General features: G+C 34.0%; 1 protein-coding gene across 2 annotated transcripts in view; it reads right to left on the bottom strand.

The window, feature by feature from the left end:
* Positions 1-13,699, bottom strand: part of MAP3K2 (mitogen-activated protein kinase kinase kinase 2) — a 49,068-nt gene that overhangs the window by 21,827 nt on the left and 13,542 nt on the right. For both annotated transcript variants that reach the window (XM_021526172.2, XM_021526171.2), the window contains exons 2-8: positions 10,951-11,020; positions 8,473-8,591; positions 6,835-6,875; positions 4,396-4,495; positions 2,541-2,654; positions 1,841-1,940; positions 793-923 (exon numbers count right to left, since the gene is read on the bottom strand). In XM_021526172.2, coding sequence (XP_021381847.1) covers positions 793-923; positions 1,841-1,940; positions 2,541-2,654; positions 4,396-4,495; positions 6,835-6,875; positions 8,473-8,591; positions 10,951-10,954 — 609 coding nt within the window. In that variant the 5' untranslated portion in view covers positions 10,955-11,020. The remainder of the gene's footprint in view (positions 1-792; positions 924-1,840; positions 1,941-2,540; positions 2,655-4,395; positions 4,496-6,834; positions 6,876-8,472; positions 8,592-10,950; positions 11,021-13,699) is intronic.

Below are 13,699 nucleotides of genomic sequence, written 5' to 3' on the forward strand. Positions count from 1 at the left end.
CTGCAAGTAGTTACATTTCTGCTCCTTTTCCTGCTGTTTTGAAGGGCAATTTTTATATTCAGAGAGCAGGATTTTTATCTTGCTAAGTGTGCTGACATCCTACATTAATGCAGGTGAGTAAGAAGAAATAACATACATACATTTCACATCACAAAATAACATCACATTTATGACCTTTACCCACCAAAAAAGTGAATTTGAGAAGTCTTTCAGAGCTTATTTATACCAAGCCTACTGTCATCCCCTTGCCTCTACTTCAACACAGTACCTACCACCCAGAATCACAGAATATTCTGAGTTGGAAAGAACCCACAAGGATCATTGAATCCAACTCTCAAGTATCAACTGAGTCCAAATAATTCTGACAGATCCAAACTCTTTCTTAAAATCTCCTTTTAATTACCTGGAAAAGTTGTAAAGCTTGTCCTGCTTATATATCACTCTCAGTAAAATAAAGGGGCTTGTGTTTTCTAATGCTTTCCCATGGCATCTCTGCTGTTATTTGTATCTATCACTATCTCACTCAACTATCATGGCAATTAAGAATATTATCTTTCTCCTTGTAACACATATTTTAAAACTTGAAGAGAGAGTAAAAAAAAAATAACCAGATTCTGCAAGATTGAGCAGCACAATTATTTCAACCTTTATCAAGGTTGAAACCAATCAAGTTTTATAGAGTTATCATAATTTTTTTTGTTGTTCTTTCTAATAATTCCATATCCTTCTTGAACAGCAGTATTTAATAAATAAACTTAACAAAAACTTTAATTTCAATAATCACAGACGTACCTGATCCATACTTTCTGGAATGAATTCACCCTCACTGTTGATACTGGTGAAGGATCCATTTCGAGCCACCTGATGCAGCTCATCTGGAATGTACCCAGGGGGAGGTGAACTCCTATCACGAGTATTAGAACCTTAGGAAAAAAAAGGGCAGGTCAGAGTTTCTCCACTAACCCAGAATTCAAGGCTTTCTTCAAGTGCTTCACAGGCACTGAGCCTGCCTGGATCACTTCTTGCTTTGGGAATCCCCTAAATGCCTGTGCAATACAAGACTTAAGTATAGCATTTAAAATCTACAATCCAGAAATTAGGAAAAATCTGGGGCAGAGTTGCCTCAATGACATTAAAGAGAATTTTCATTATACAGGAATAGAAATATTATTTGTTCACACATCTAGCTGAGTAAATTCCTTCTATTGAACAAGATCAAAATTTGATCTACCTATGTCAACTAATCTTTTTCATCCCTTGAGAATTTCAGTTTTTCTTTGTTGAATATTAAGTCTGTAAGAACACAAATACATATATTCATAATAAATGCATAATAATTTATTAAATTGTCTGGAAAATTATTCATTAAGCTCTCTAGCTTCATAATTAAATTTGGAAGTTAACATCACCCAACTTTAAAACATGATTAAGGTTACAAAAATCCCAAAATCAGTATGTTAAGCAAATGATCACACAGCAAAAAAATATGGGGGTCCTAAACTGAGCAAGGAAACACATTGTCATATAAGCAGATTTTTCAGTAGCTCATTCCTGTATTGGAAAATAAAGGGGAGTACTAACATCAATTTTTTAGGTTACCTCAAAATAACTCTACATACAACTATTTATTTGTGGGGGGGTTTTGATAATTTTCTGTATTATATATATTTAAAACATTAAAACTTTTGTCTTAACATTCAAAATCCACTCCCCCAAATGCAAATTCTATAGCAGTCATTGATGAGTAGAAGAGACAGTCTGTGCTGACAGCAAAATTGTTATGAAGAGAAAATGACAAAAGACACTTCTACAATTAAAGCTATTGAAATGTGTGGCTTACCTATTACTGACAGTCGCCTTTTTCTCTCTGTCACAGCAAACACTGTATTATCTAAATCTTCCAGTGAGGGCACGGGTTCCACGTTATTTACACTTGGTGACTGAAAATTCGTAAGTATTACAACATGCAGTTACTACTTTACATTCCTGACAATGAAAATACTTTGTCAGCTTTATAGGCTTTGTGCAGTACATTCTGTTTTTTAAGCAGTCGAAAAGTAGCTTGGCAATTTACATCACAATTCATCTATTTTAGCAGCTCATTTGTAGTCTTTAAAATTAATTTTCAATATGCACAAATTCTATGAATATCAATGGCATGATTTGTTAGATAATACCAAAATATCTCAGCATTTCTGTAGACCACTAGTCTTTGCTACAACAAATATTGACCTTCCTACATATGACTTAAAGATCAGTTTCAAATAACTACCATTACATAAATTCTGCATTCTTTTTTTGTATCATTCTACTAAGGTTCACTTTTCTACCACTGTAGGGTAGGCAAACAAAAAGACAGGAACAGGATCTAGGAAAGACTTAAAAATGAATCACTACAAAATGCTAATGGATGCTTAAAGTGAAATGTAGAAGCAATCAGTATTATATTCAAAAGGGAAAATGCTATCTTTAAGAAAAGATACAAATTATATTTCATTTTGAAAACTGAGGAAAAAGGCATTCAGCATGTCTGCTCATACCTGTGTATTTCCATGTATTACAAGCAGTATCTTGAGACTCTTCATATGTACACTGCGATCAAGTAGTTCAACAGCTTTGTCCAGGTCATCCTGTGTGGTTAATGGAATTACAAGCTACAAAAAAAGGGGCAGAGTCTTAAAAGTCTTAAACAGGACAGAAGAAAGAAATGAGGAATTCAAGTGCAGAGAAACAAGAACAATCTTTCCTTTCATAGCAAACAGCTTGAAAATAAACCTTATTAAATGATGCCTTAGGTATCAAAAAGTCTGAAGTTCAACCTTAACTCTTCCTTTAGATTTCTCTACTAAGCAGAACAAGTCTTCACAAGAAGCAACCATTGTGTATATATAGAACTTAAATATCCAAAAGTTTTGTCAAAATGGGTACAATTGGGTCAATGCCTAAATTAACACAAATCTGTAAGACAAACAAAAGTCCAATTTTATAGAGTATAAAGCAGATTTTTGTATATCAAATGTTACAAATACACTTGTTTCAAGTTAATCACAAAAGTTAACAGAATTTCTCCACTGAAAACCAGTATTTGTTAAGGAAGATGTGATCCACGTGTAACAACTCAAGTCCTCACTAGAATCTTACTTGGATCTAATTAACTAGAATTAACTTGGCATACGTGTGTATCTTTAGAACTGAAAATTATGCCACTAACGGGCAGTTGAAATCTGAATTCCATAACAATGAAAATGGGGCACCTGTTTCAGGAGTGTAAATTACAGCTTCTGCTTGTAATAAAGGAAGAACAGAAATACATATTTTAAAATTTATTCTACTTGTAAACAGCCTCAGTCAATGATGCTTAAATACAGTGTTTTTATAAAAAAAGAGGTAGCATTGAGGAGGAAGATCTTGATAAAATGAAGAGTATGCTTATTTGTTACACTGAACTTTTAATACTAGTGACACATTATTACCATTGCATTTCTGAAGGGTGATGGATGATTTGCCAACTAGTGCAGAAGGTAAGAAGCAGAAAACCTTTCAAATGCCTAAAAATCTACCAGTGGAAAGAGCTGAGGCTAATGCATTATGAAGGGTCATTTCACCTGACCTTCCTAACATCTAAAAGCTTTCTGTTGAAATTCTTAATTTTGAGGATCAGTTTCACAGAAGTGTCTGACAATGTAATGAGTAACCAACAAACAGCCATCACTGGCATATTCTTCTGCAAAAATCCAGGGTAGATGCAGCAGTTACATTGTGCTTAACCAAGCACATGAATAAACCTTCATGCACTTTGCTGACTCAAGGTAAAAGCCAGATGTAATCTCTAAGAATGAATCCTGCATCTGTAAATACATTTGCTATTAATAATTCTATCCCTACTTCTAAAGGAAGTCAGAAGTAATATTGATCAGGCATAAGTGGCTTGACAGTGCTGGCCCTCTTACCAAGAAATCTTTGGCAACCAAACACTTTAGAGGAGCAACAGTTAAGCCTGGTTCTAGAATCTACACATTTTCTAAATACAGCATTGTAGCAATTACCTAACAAGATTAATCCTTAAAAGAAAATTACCTACAAGAAAGGATAAAAACTATTTCAAATTTAAAAAAATGACAAATCTCAAAGAGGTAAAGAATTTCCCAAGGTCATTATGGAAGCATCATTATGACATAACACTACTCATTAAACATTTCATGCACTTCCTGCCTATCCTAATTCAGACAAGATATACATGTTTGAGAAAACACACATACAGACATTAGAAATCTAGGGTTTTTGTCACAGGAGCAAATTGGGTCACAGAAGTGGCTCCCACTTCTTACAAGAGCAAATTTTAGCCTTAAAATGATCAATGGCCAAGGCAAGAATTTTGAGGACACAGAATATTACCTCATTATTGCTGTAATGTAAATCCATAGTCTGTCCAAAAGCAACTTTAGCTTTAGCTGCAAGATCTTCAAGTTTAACAGGCCTCGGTAATTGCAGGATCCTGAAACACAATTTAAGTTATAAAGAATTTATGTCCATTACTTACAAAAATCTGGCAACTCATTACTTAAGAACTATCTCAGAAGTAAATTTACTACTAAACAGACTAAGTGGCTATACTATATTCCCTGTCCTCCTTATTTTGAGACTTCCAAAAAAGAAAGGCAGTAAAAAATCTAAAAGGGATAATCATACAGAATTACATGCCATTGTAGCTATTTTACTTGCTTAATGCTTTGCAAACCTCCATTTCTGATGGAAATTCTTAGAAACATCTACATTTTTCCACTTTAGAAAACTAACACAATGGAGTACCATAGGCTGACAAGCATAAGATTCAGAAGGGAATTACTCCTGCAGTCCCCATATTTTGGAAATCTGAAAGACTATCTTACCTGAGGAAGTTAACTAAATGTCACCATCTTTACCATAATAAACTACACATTCAAACTGCCCAGCCCATCACTAATTGTACTTCAAGTGTGCTCCTGTAAGAATGGTGCAGTTGTAGGCCAACAACTTAGATTTTCTTTTAACTCAATGTCCCATCAAACCAATTAGCTCAAACTGTGTATAACTAACCTTTTACTATAGAAAACCATTTCATTTTTGAGATACAACACCATTAAACAAAAAAGAGGTTTTAATAGGGACTAAGCTATCAAGGTACATTCAATTCGCATTCAAAAAGAAAGAGCACTCAAATTCTGTGAAGTAGAAGAGTTAGCAAAGGGTACCTGCTCCTGTCATCAGTAGCTCAGTTAGTAGTATAGCAGTTTGGGGGACATTTTTTCTCACTGAAATGAGGCTAAAAACCAGGCCACTTCCACTTAAAAATTATTTTTTTAAAATAAAATCTTTTAAAAAATACCCTAAAAAACCAAACAAACCAACCCCCTCCGAATCCAACAAACACCAATTCTCACTTGTAGTTAAAAATTGGGGCAGCAAGCCTGCAACTCTACTATCACACTACATGCTCCTTGGAACAAATTGCCATATTCACCACTGAAAGCAAGTCTGAAATCACTTCTCTTTTTCACTTCCCTTCTTAAAAATTAGCAAGAAAGCCATTGCATAATTTTTTTTCCTGCATGATTTCTTCCCTTAATCACTAGAGCTACACGCTCAGGCAAACCAAAATACTGTAACTCATGCTGAGCAATGAGCCTAGGCTGCTCAGTACCCTTGGGCAAGCAGGCTGAAGTCACTTGGGACAGTTCATCACAGGCCTAAGCTCATGAGTATGAAAACTTGGCAAAGGTATCTTTCCATGCACTTACTTTATGCTTGTATTAATATTGAACTGGCTAACTTAGTCCACTGTGAAAGTAAAATATGATGAACTGCAAAATGCACCATCTGTGCAGACTGGCAGCACGTAAACATTCCTCCATTTTTAAATTCATGCTTCCTCTTACTTCACTAGAAATTGTTAGGTAGATGAGACCATAATTCTCAAAACCATCAAAAAAAACATATTCCCTCTAAATTATATAGAGAACTCAACCATTACTGATGCACTTTTTAATGTGGTGTTCAGAGAGCAATACTAAGGGCTGCCCAGAACTAGTATAGATTTTATTGAAGATAATTTTTTAAAAAGAATTTAATATTTCTCTTGAGAAATAGCATGCCCAGGATATTACTTTGGGTTTTTTTTAAAGTATTTTCAAAGATCATATTCTATCATAATTTCTCTGTAAGTAGAATGAAATTTGATACTTCCAGAAAGAGGCAGGCAAAATGAATATAAACAAACCAGTTCTGCATGGAATTATACATCCAATTCTGTAAAAGCTTTTGAGCAGCCACCAGAGAAGAGATTATACAGAGACAGATGTTTGTATACTTTAAACAGGTGCATCATTCACCTCTCATAAACAAAATTTAAATAAATTTTAACTGATTAAATGAAAACAACCTGAGTCTAATAAATTTTCCAGTTACAGTTGTCAGACTGTAAGTACAATCCAAACTCCTCCTCTAGGTATTACAGTAACAATAAATTATCACACATTTATTACACACACAATGAAGGACAAAAATGTATTTTCTGGTCTATTCAAACTTGAGATCTATTTTAATGACTTAAGTAATTATTCAAAGCTACAAACATCTATCTGAAGAATAACCAAATGAAGGATACTACATTGGACAGTATGATATTTAGGTGTTTATGCATCCTTAGACCCACATTTTAAACAGTTAATTCTCTTAAAATTGTGTTCATAAAAAATTAAATTTAAGCTCAAACAAAAAAAACTTAGAGATCTGAAACACTTCAAACTGTATGACAGGAGCGTAACAAAACTATAAACAAGAATACTGTTTCTTTACCTTTTTTCACCTCGATGTTCAAATTTGACTCTAACATCATTCTGTAAGAAGACAGATAAAGGAAACACTATTAGTAGGTTATTACCTCTTTTGATGAAGTCCATGGACTCCTATTCAATACTCCTGCACTAGAACTAAATTCCATATTAATCTTCTGCCCTTTCCGATAGATCAAGTATTTTAATAAGCTACTTCTGCTGAGGTATGTGATAGAGGCTTAAAGAGTTCAAGACCAAAAAGTGTTAAAAATAACTTGAAGTGTTAGAATACAAAAATATATTCTGAAGTGCAATGAATGCTTCTGTAAATAAACACATTGTTTTCCATCAATACATGTTAATATTATAACAGATTTATGACTTCAAATTTAATGTGGGGCTGGTTACCACATAATTCTCTATCCTGAACAGGCAGATGGATTTCGTTACCAATAACGTGTTTGTAAGTACACTCTGCAGCTGAGCATTCCAGGCCTAAGAAACATCTCCTGTTTCATAAGCATTACCATAGAAACCCACGCATACAATTAAGCCAGCAGTCATGCAATACACCTCCAATAACCATCTCTGTATATACTTGTAGTTACTTGGAAATAATATTGCTTTGCAAAATCATAATTTTAAGAATCAAATTGCATTAACAACTATTGCAGGAAAAACAACAATACATTCATCTTCCAAAAGAACTGATTTTCAAATGATTACTTTCAAAATCCACAAACTGAAACAGTGATAAACATGTATTCTAACTTTCTAAACATGGATTATACTCAAATCATTTTGGATCATATGTGCATGTCACCACAATATCTAAAGTCACAACTCAGACATGAGTTTCATGACAGTAGCAAAGCACCACTGTGTTGCACACTGAATTCTTACAACTTTTGAAGCAGATTGAAAATTATGTAGACATTTGGTTTTGACAGCTTAAGAGCCAAATATATCTGAATATTTTGATTTTTAAAAGGTTAAAATAAGCACAAAGTGAAGTTTATTGAACTGTAAATTAAGAATCACATCAAATAAACATACAGTTAATTTAGGTAGAAGTTTACATCCTCTCCAAATCTCTCCATATAGTAGTTCAAACCGATCAACTAAGCATTTACTAATTTTCTATTTGTGTTCAGTATCTACTGAACTAAAAAGTTACTAAATATCCAATATGAAAGATGCAGCTGGAAAGAACTCTTATTTCTGGCTGCATGAACAAGAAATTGAGGCGAAAGATGCAGTGAAAGAGTTTAAGCATATTTCAGCTGCTGTAAGACATTCTTTCTTGGTATGATATAGGTGACAATTGAGTAATCTACTAAATCTATAAAATTATTCCTTAGTATTTTAAAATAGTATAGTTCCAATATAATAATAACAACAAATATAAAATCATTTTACATATGGTGTAAATACCACTATAATCTTCAATTTATTTATTTAAGCACACACTATGATCACTCTGAAATGCCACCATTTCATTTTGCTGTTAATATAAGAATATGAACAAAGAAAATGTCAGTACACGTGGGAGACTAATAGCTCATTCTGGTATTCGCACTGGTCTGGCAAGAAAAATAATTACAGAAGTCAGAGCAGGACGTTCCATGTTCAATACATTAGTGAGGATATTGAAGATTACCTGTTTTTTAGGGGAAGATGACTTTGGTTTTCCTGTTTCTTGCTGGGGCAATACAGGACGACTGGCCTTATGAAGCACAGCCAAATCCTGCATGATTGAATTCAAAGCTTGCTGCTCATCTGCTCAGAGAAAAAGACCAGAGAGGAGTAAAAAACTGGTACTTTTCAAGGGCATTACTGTCTCATTTCACAGTTAGGCAGGCATTAGTCTAAAATCCAAGAGTCTGTATTACATTTCAGTACATAACTGCCAAATTTTAAAAAATTGTTTCCACATTGTAAATATTTTTATTTTATTTATCATTAACAGTGCTTAAGGAAATAAGACAGCTTAATCAGTAATCCCAATTCAATAACAGGTTTAAAAAAGCTGAAGTCATAGCAAAGATTAAACTTTACACAACTGCAGGCTGTATTAATAAGAGAAAGAGGATGCAGGGGAAAGCCTTGTCTACTCCGATTCAAACACTATCGATAGATGAGACGTTTACTTCCTGCTCCCTTCCCTAAAATAATAAAAAGCAAGTTATTTTGAACTATTTCTCCTTTGTCCTGAACAGGTATGATCATGCCCATGAGAGGCATACAGAAACTCCCACATGAACACCTCAACTGCCTGAGCATCTCCTGATAGCCCATGGAGCATTATAAAAACCCAAAACAAAAAACCAATAAACAAATCAAAAATAAAACACCACAGAACTTTTCCAGGACTGAAAATACAGAGGACTTTAGGGCTTAAAGGAAGAATTCACATGGAGAATCAGAAGCTTTGAACCCAGGGGACAATTTAGGGGCAGGAATGCTACATAAATTAGGTTTCAAGTTGACAAAAATTCCCAAATCTTGGCAATCTACTACTTATGTCATGATAGACAAAATCTGCCTAGAACTGGGATGCTCCTTTAGACAGGAAAGCATTTAGGGGGTCAAAAGCCTGTACATCCATCACTAAGAGTAATTTATTTCTAACATTTTATATCAATTCCTTGCTACATCAATAGTACTGCACACAGCAGTATCTAGAACACTGGATAACAAAATTTATCTCCAAAGGTGTTGACTGCGTGCCTTCATGCTCCTTCACACTGGATATGCTTTTGAAGAATTCATTGCTAAGTGCAGTGATTTAGAAAGAACCATATTTCTCAAATATGGACCTAAGAAAAGCTCAGCATTAAAAGCAGCAAACATCCCATGTATTCTACAACAATGAGAATTCCTCATTCTACTAAAATGTAACAAAACATATTTATCATATAAGGAAATTTAGGTGTTCTAATTTAATAGATTGCTTATAGAACAGAAAGCTGGTCTGAAAATGAGTAACTTCAATCATCACTCATGCTGTCATTATTCATAACTCTACTAAGATATGCAAATCTAGAAAAGAAAGTTTTATCAGCAATATTTAATAGCAGAACTAAAGGCGTTCTTGCAGCTCAGTTATTAATTTGTCACACTAAAACACACTTCTAAATTTGTCATAATTAAAACAGTTGAACTATTTTATTGTGTTATGGCCTATTCTAGTGCATTGCTCTAGCAATGCAATAAATAAAATAATGCTTTAGTAGTTGCTTGGCGTTTCCAGTGGTTACTAGCTTGAATAGTTTATACAAAAGAAACCAAAATACTGTGGCATAGCATCTAAAGCTACTAAATATCCAATATGACTCAACAATAATTTCTCTTGCACACAATGTCGGAGAATATCAGAAATCTGAAGAGTGCTGTATTACTAGATTGAGCAACTTGAATATTAAGCATAAGGTTAGAAAAATTAGCAAAACAAAATATAAACAAAATCAATACAAAAATTTGTGTGGTGTGGTTGGTCAGTTGGGATTTTTTGGAGAGGGAACACTGAGAAACCATTACAATAACAACACAGCGAACTCACTAAAAACATACAACTTGAAAAATTGGCATACAATTTAAAGTAATACAAATGTGCCACATAAGTAAAACAAGTCTAACCATCTGCACAGAAGAGGCTTTGCACTGTAATGACACAAGGCAGTAAGATAAAACTCTTATATGTAGATTTTGTGTTTTGAGTTTGATTCTAACACTCATCACCACTCAGAGCCCAGTATTACTCAGTACCCTAATACCATGAATCTCAATTTCACAAATTTAATCTGTAAGTATAGCTGAAGACAAACACCTTGTTTCACATACAAGAACTGTGAACATGGAGCTGCATCTGATGTCATGTTTATGTCTTTTTGTTTTGTTTGCCCTCAGCAATGCAGTTTTATAATAAAAAAATAATGAGGGAAAAGTACTACATTATAAGGAAGGGGAAAAAACAACCAAGCAACCAAAAAAAAAAAACAAACCCAAAAGGAATATTTTCAATACTAATGAAGCTGCTGAACGCTACCTTTCATATATAGATGTTACATTTGTATTAAACAACCAAAGCACGTTTCCCAGGAATTGTAGTAAAATTTAAGTTACACAGAAGACTTACCCATTATGGCAGCGAGTCTGAAAACTCAAGCTTCAGGGAAATGGTTGCTTCATTAGTATTATTTTATTTCCTAAAACACAAAACCAAAAACCTCATAATTACTAAAGTTGTCAAAGCCATGTAAAACAGTCAACTTTTCATTGTTTATGGGCAGTTTTTCAAAGATTCTACATAGCAAACACACATATAAACTACAAATAAGCTTGCAGAAGACACACATATGATATGTGGAGAAAACAGGTATTGCCCCCAAAGCCTCTGAGTAACATATAATCTCTGAAGACACCAAGCGTGAACTAAATATTCTTCTAGACCAAAGCTGATTTTTATCTTTACCTATACCCCCAAATGATGATTAGTAGTTTAACAGTAACACTGTACTACATGGGCTGCCCACAACTCCAGATTATTAAGAACCAATTCTTTTTCTACAGGTCCCTGTATCTGGTGTTCAAAGTTCTGTGTTCAGAACTACATACATATAGTTCATATCTATAAATATGTATGAAACAGCACAAATCAAGAGTCATCAATACCTACTGATTGCATAAATTATAAAACTTCTACGTTTTACCTATATATCAGTCACCTACTACCATCTATTACAAGCTCCAGAATAACCAAGAAGAGCTTAACAAGACCAAGAGTTCCCACTACATAATCAGAAACCAGTTCAGCTAAAGAACACACAAAAAGCACATGAGAACTAAAAGAAAGATATAAACATAACCGACGGTGTATTCTGAGTTACATACTCCCAAGTCTATGGACAGCCTCCCAGCAGTACCCAAAACAGCTTCCAAGTGTTGGGGGAAAGAAACTCCAACTTAATGCTTTGTAAAGTATAAAACTTGTAAAAGTACAAAAAGTAAACCTGGCCTGCCTGGGCTGCTGACAGCCTCAAGGCACAACCCCAACTTTTACTACTAATGGAGTCTTCAGCCTCCTGATATCAACCACAGCAGGAAACAGGAAAATCTTTTTCCAAAAATCCCACCCAAAATAAAACCAACCAACCAAATGAAATGGTTCTGCTGCTCTGTAACAGGAAAGGAAACCCATGAGGACAAACAAGCAGGGGATTTACATTGATCCTCAGAGAGGAAAATGGGCTGAATTTTCACTTATTTGCTGAATGATAGTGGCCAATTGCACTCAAAATAAGGACTGTATCTTTGAACCTTGCTCTCATACAAGATGCCAGGAAATCTGATTTACTTATTGAACAGGGATTACCTTTATGGCCTAAAATATGGGAACTAACATTGCTTCCCCATGAGCAATTTTTGCAGCTTTTGCATCCCTGAGAGTCCAAAAAACCAGAACATATATTAAATGATTTCCTATGCTATGTTTTTTGTATCAGCAGTTGCCTTGGAGAATCTTCCAAAAAATTATTCACTAAAGTGCTTATTAAACATTTTTAACTCTGTATTTGAGCCAACTGTCTTAAAATGAGAGCTAATATAATTTTCAGAAAAATGTCTGTTTTAATTAGCTGTCTTAATACATTAAACATAATGTATTTCATTATTTTAGATTAAGTACTTCTGTAATATTTCTTGTAAGCATTTCAAAGAAATGAAGTAGCTCTGTGAGGCATTTTAAATCTTCTACCACACCTGAAGAAAACAAAACCAATTTATATCTCCAAACAAAAACACTCCAGATGTTCTTCCTCAACCTAGCTGGAAAAAACCAAACTTGGAAGCTGAAGATATTTGTGCTTAAGGGCTCACATAGGGCTGCAGAAAAAAACATCTCCTCCAAGTTCCTCCAGCTACAACAACTAATTCTTTAGTATTAATCTGTGATATGTCTTACTAGAACATAAGCTAATAAGTGAGCTTATTTCCCCTCTACTTCCTTCTTATTCATTAAAAGAAAAAAAAACCCAACTTAAGAAAATTAAATTTCTCTGAATAACTTATGTTTCTTATTTTATTGCCCCTTTTAACCAAAATTCTCTGTTCAAATATGAAGTATAATTAATCACCTTAACAACCTTTGTGTTACTTTAAAAATAAGCTAACAACATTAAAATTTCAATTAAAAATAAGACTCAGACCCAATTTTATTAAGACCTTTATGAATTCGCCTTGTGAAATGAAAAAAAGACTTCTGTGTTTAACTGATCATTTTAACAATGGGTTATAACAACAGGGTGGTTGTGGAGAGTGAGTAAAAATAAGATAACAAAAATCAACATGTTTCAAACAATTATATATAAATTCAGTAAAAAGATAAAAAAGCATACCCTAATCCCTGGCCACAAAGTAGCATTAGTATGACACACACACAAGAGTAGATTACAATCCAAGATAAAAAAAAATGGAAGCAAAACAAAAAACTGAAACTCAGAGAGAGAAGCAAAGGCTGAAAACACAAAGAACAGAAGCAAAGGTAGAATAAAATTATGTCAAGGTCTTGCAGAGAGACACAAGCAGCCTGAATTTGAATGTAATTAAAGAAGGGATGACAGAGTGAATTTCAAAAAGGTTTGCTACACTCTTATCACATCATCAAAGAAGAATATCCTAGCAACAGCATTTTGTATATAAGGGTGGAGAGATGCCGATTCATATTCATGATTCACTTCCCACCAGCCACCTTCCAGAGTCTGGAAGTCTTTCAGAATCTGAGAAAGCTAAAAACAGTTTCCAATAATCATCTGGATATTTTCTTTCTCCAGTGGCTTTGTCAATGCAAATGTAACAAAGCCTGAGGACAAGTAAGCTATGCAGATGAT

Source organism: Lonchura striata, chromosome 8 (genome assembly GCF_046129695.1).
Source record: "Lonchura striata isolate bLonStr1 chromosome 8, bLonStr1.mat, whole genome shotgun sequence".
In the NCBI taxonomy this organism is placed as follows: domain Eukaryota; kingdom Metazoa; phylum Chordata; class Aves; order Passeriformes; family Estrildidae; genus Lonchura; species Lonchura striata.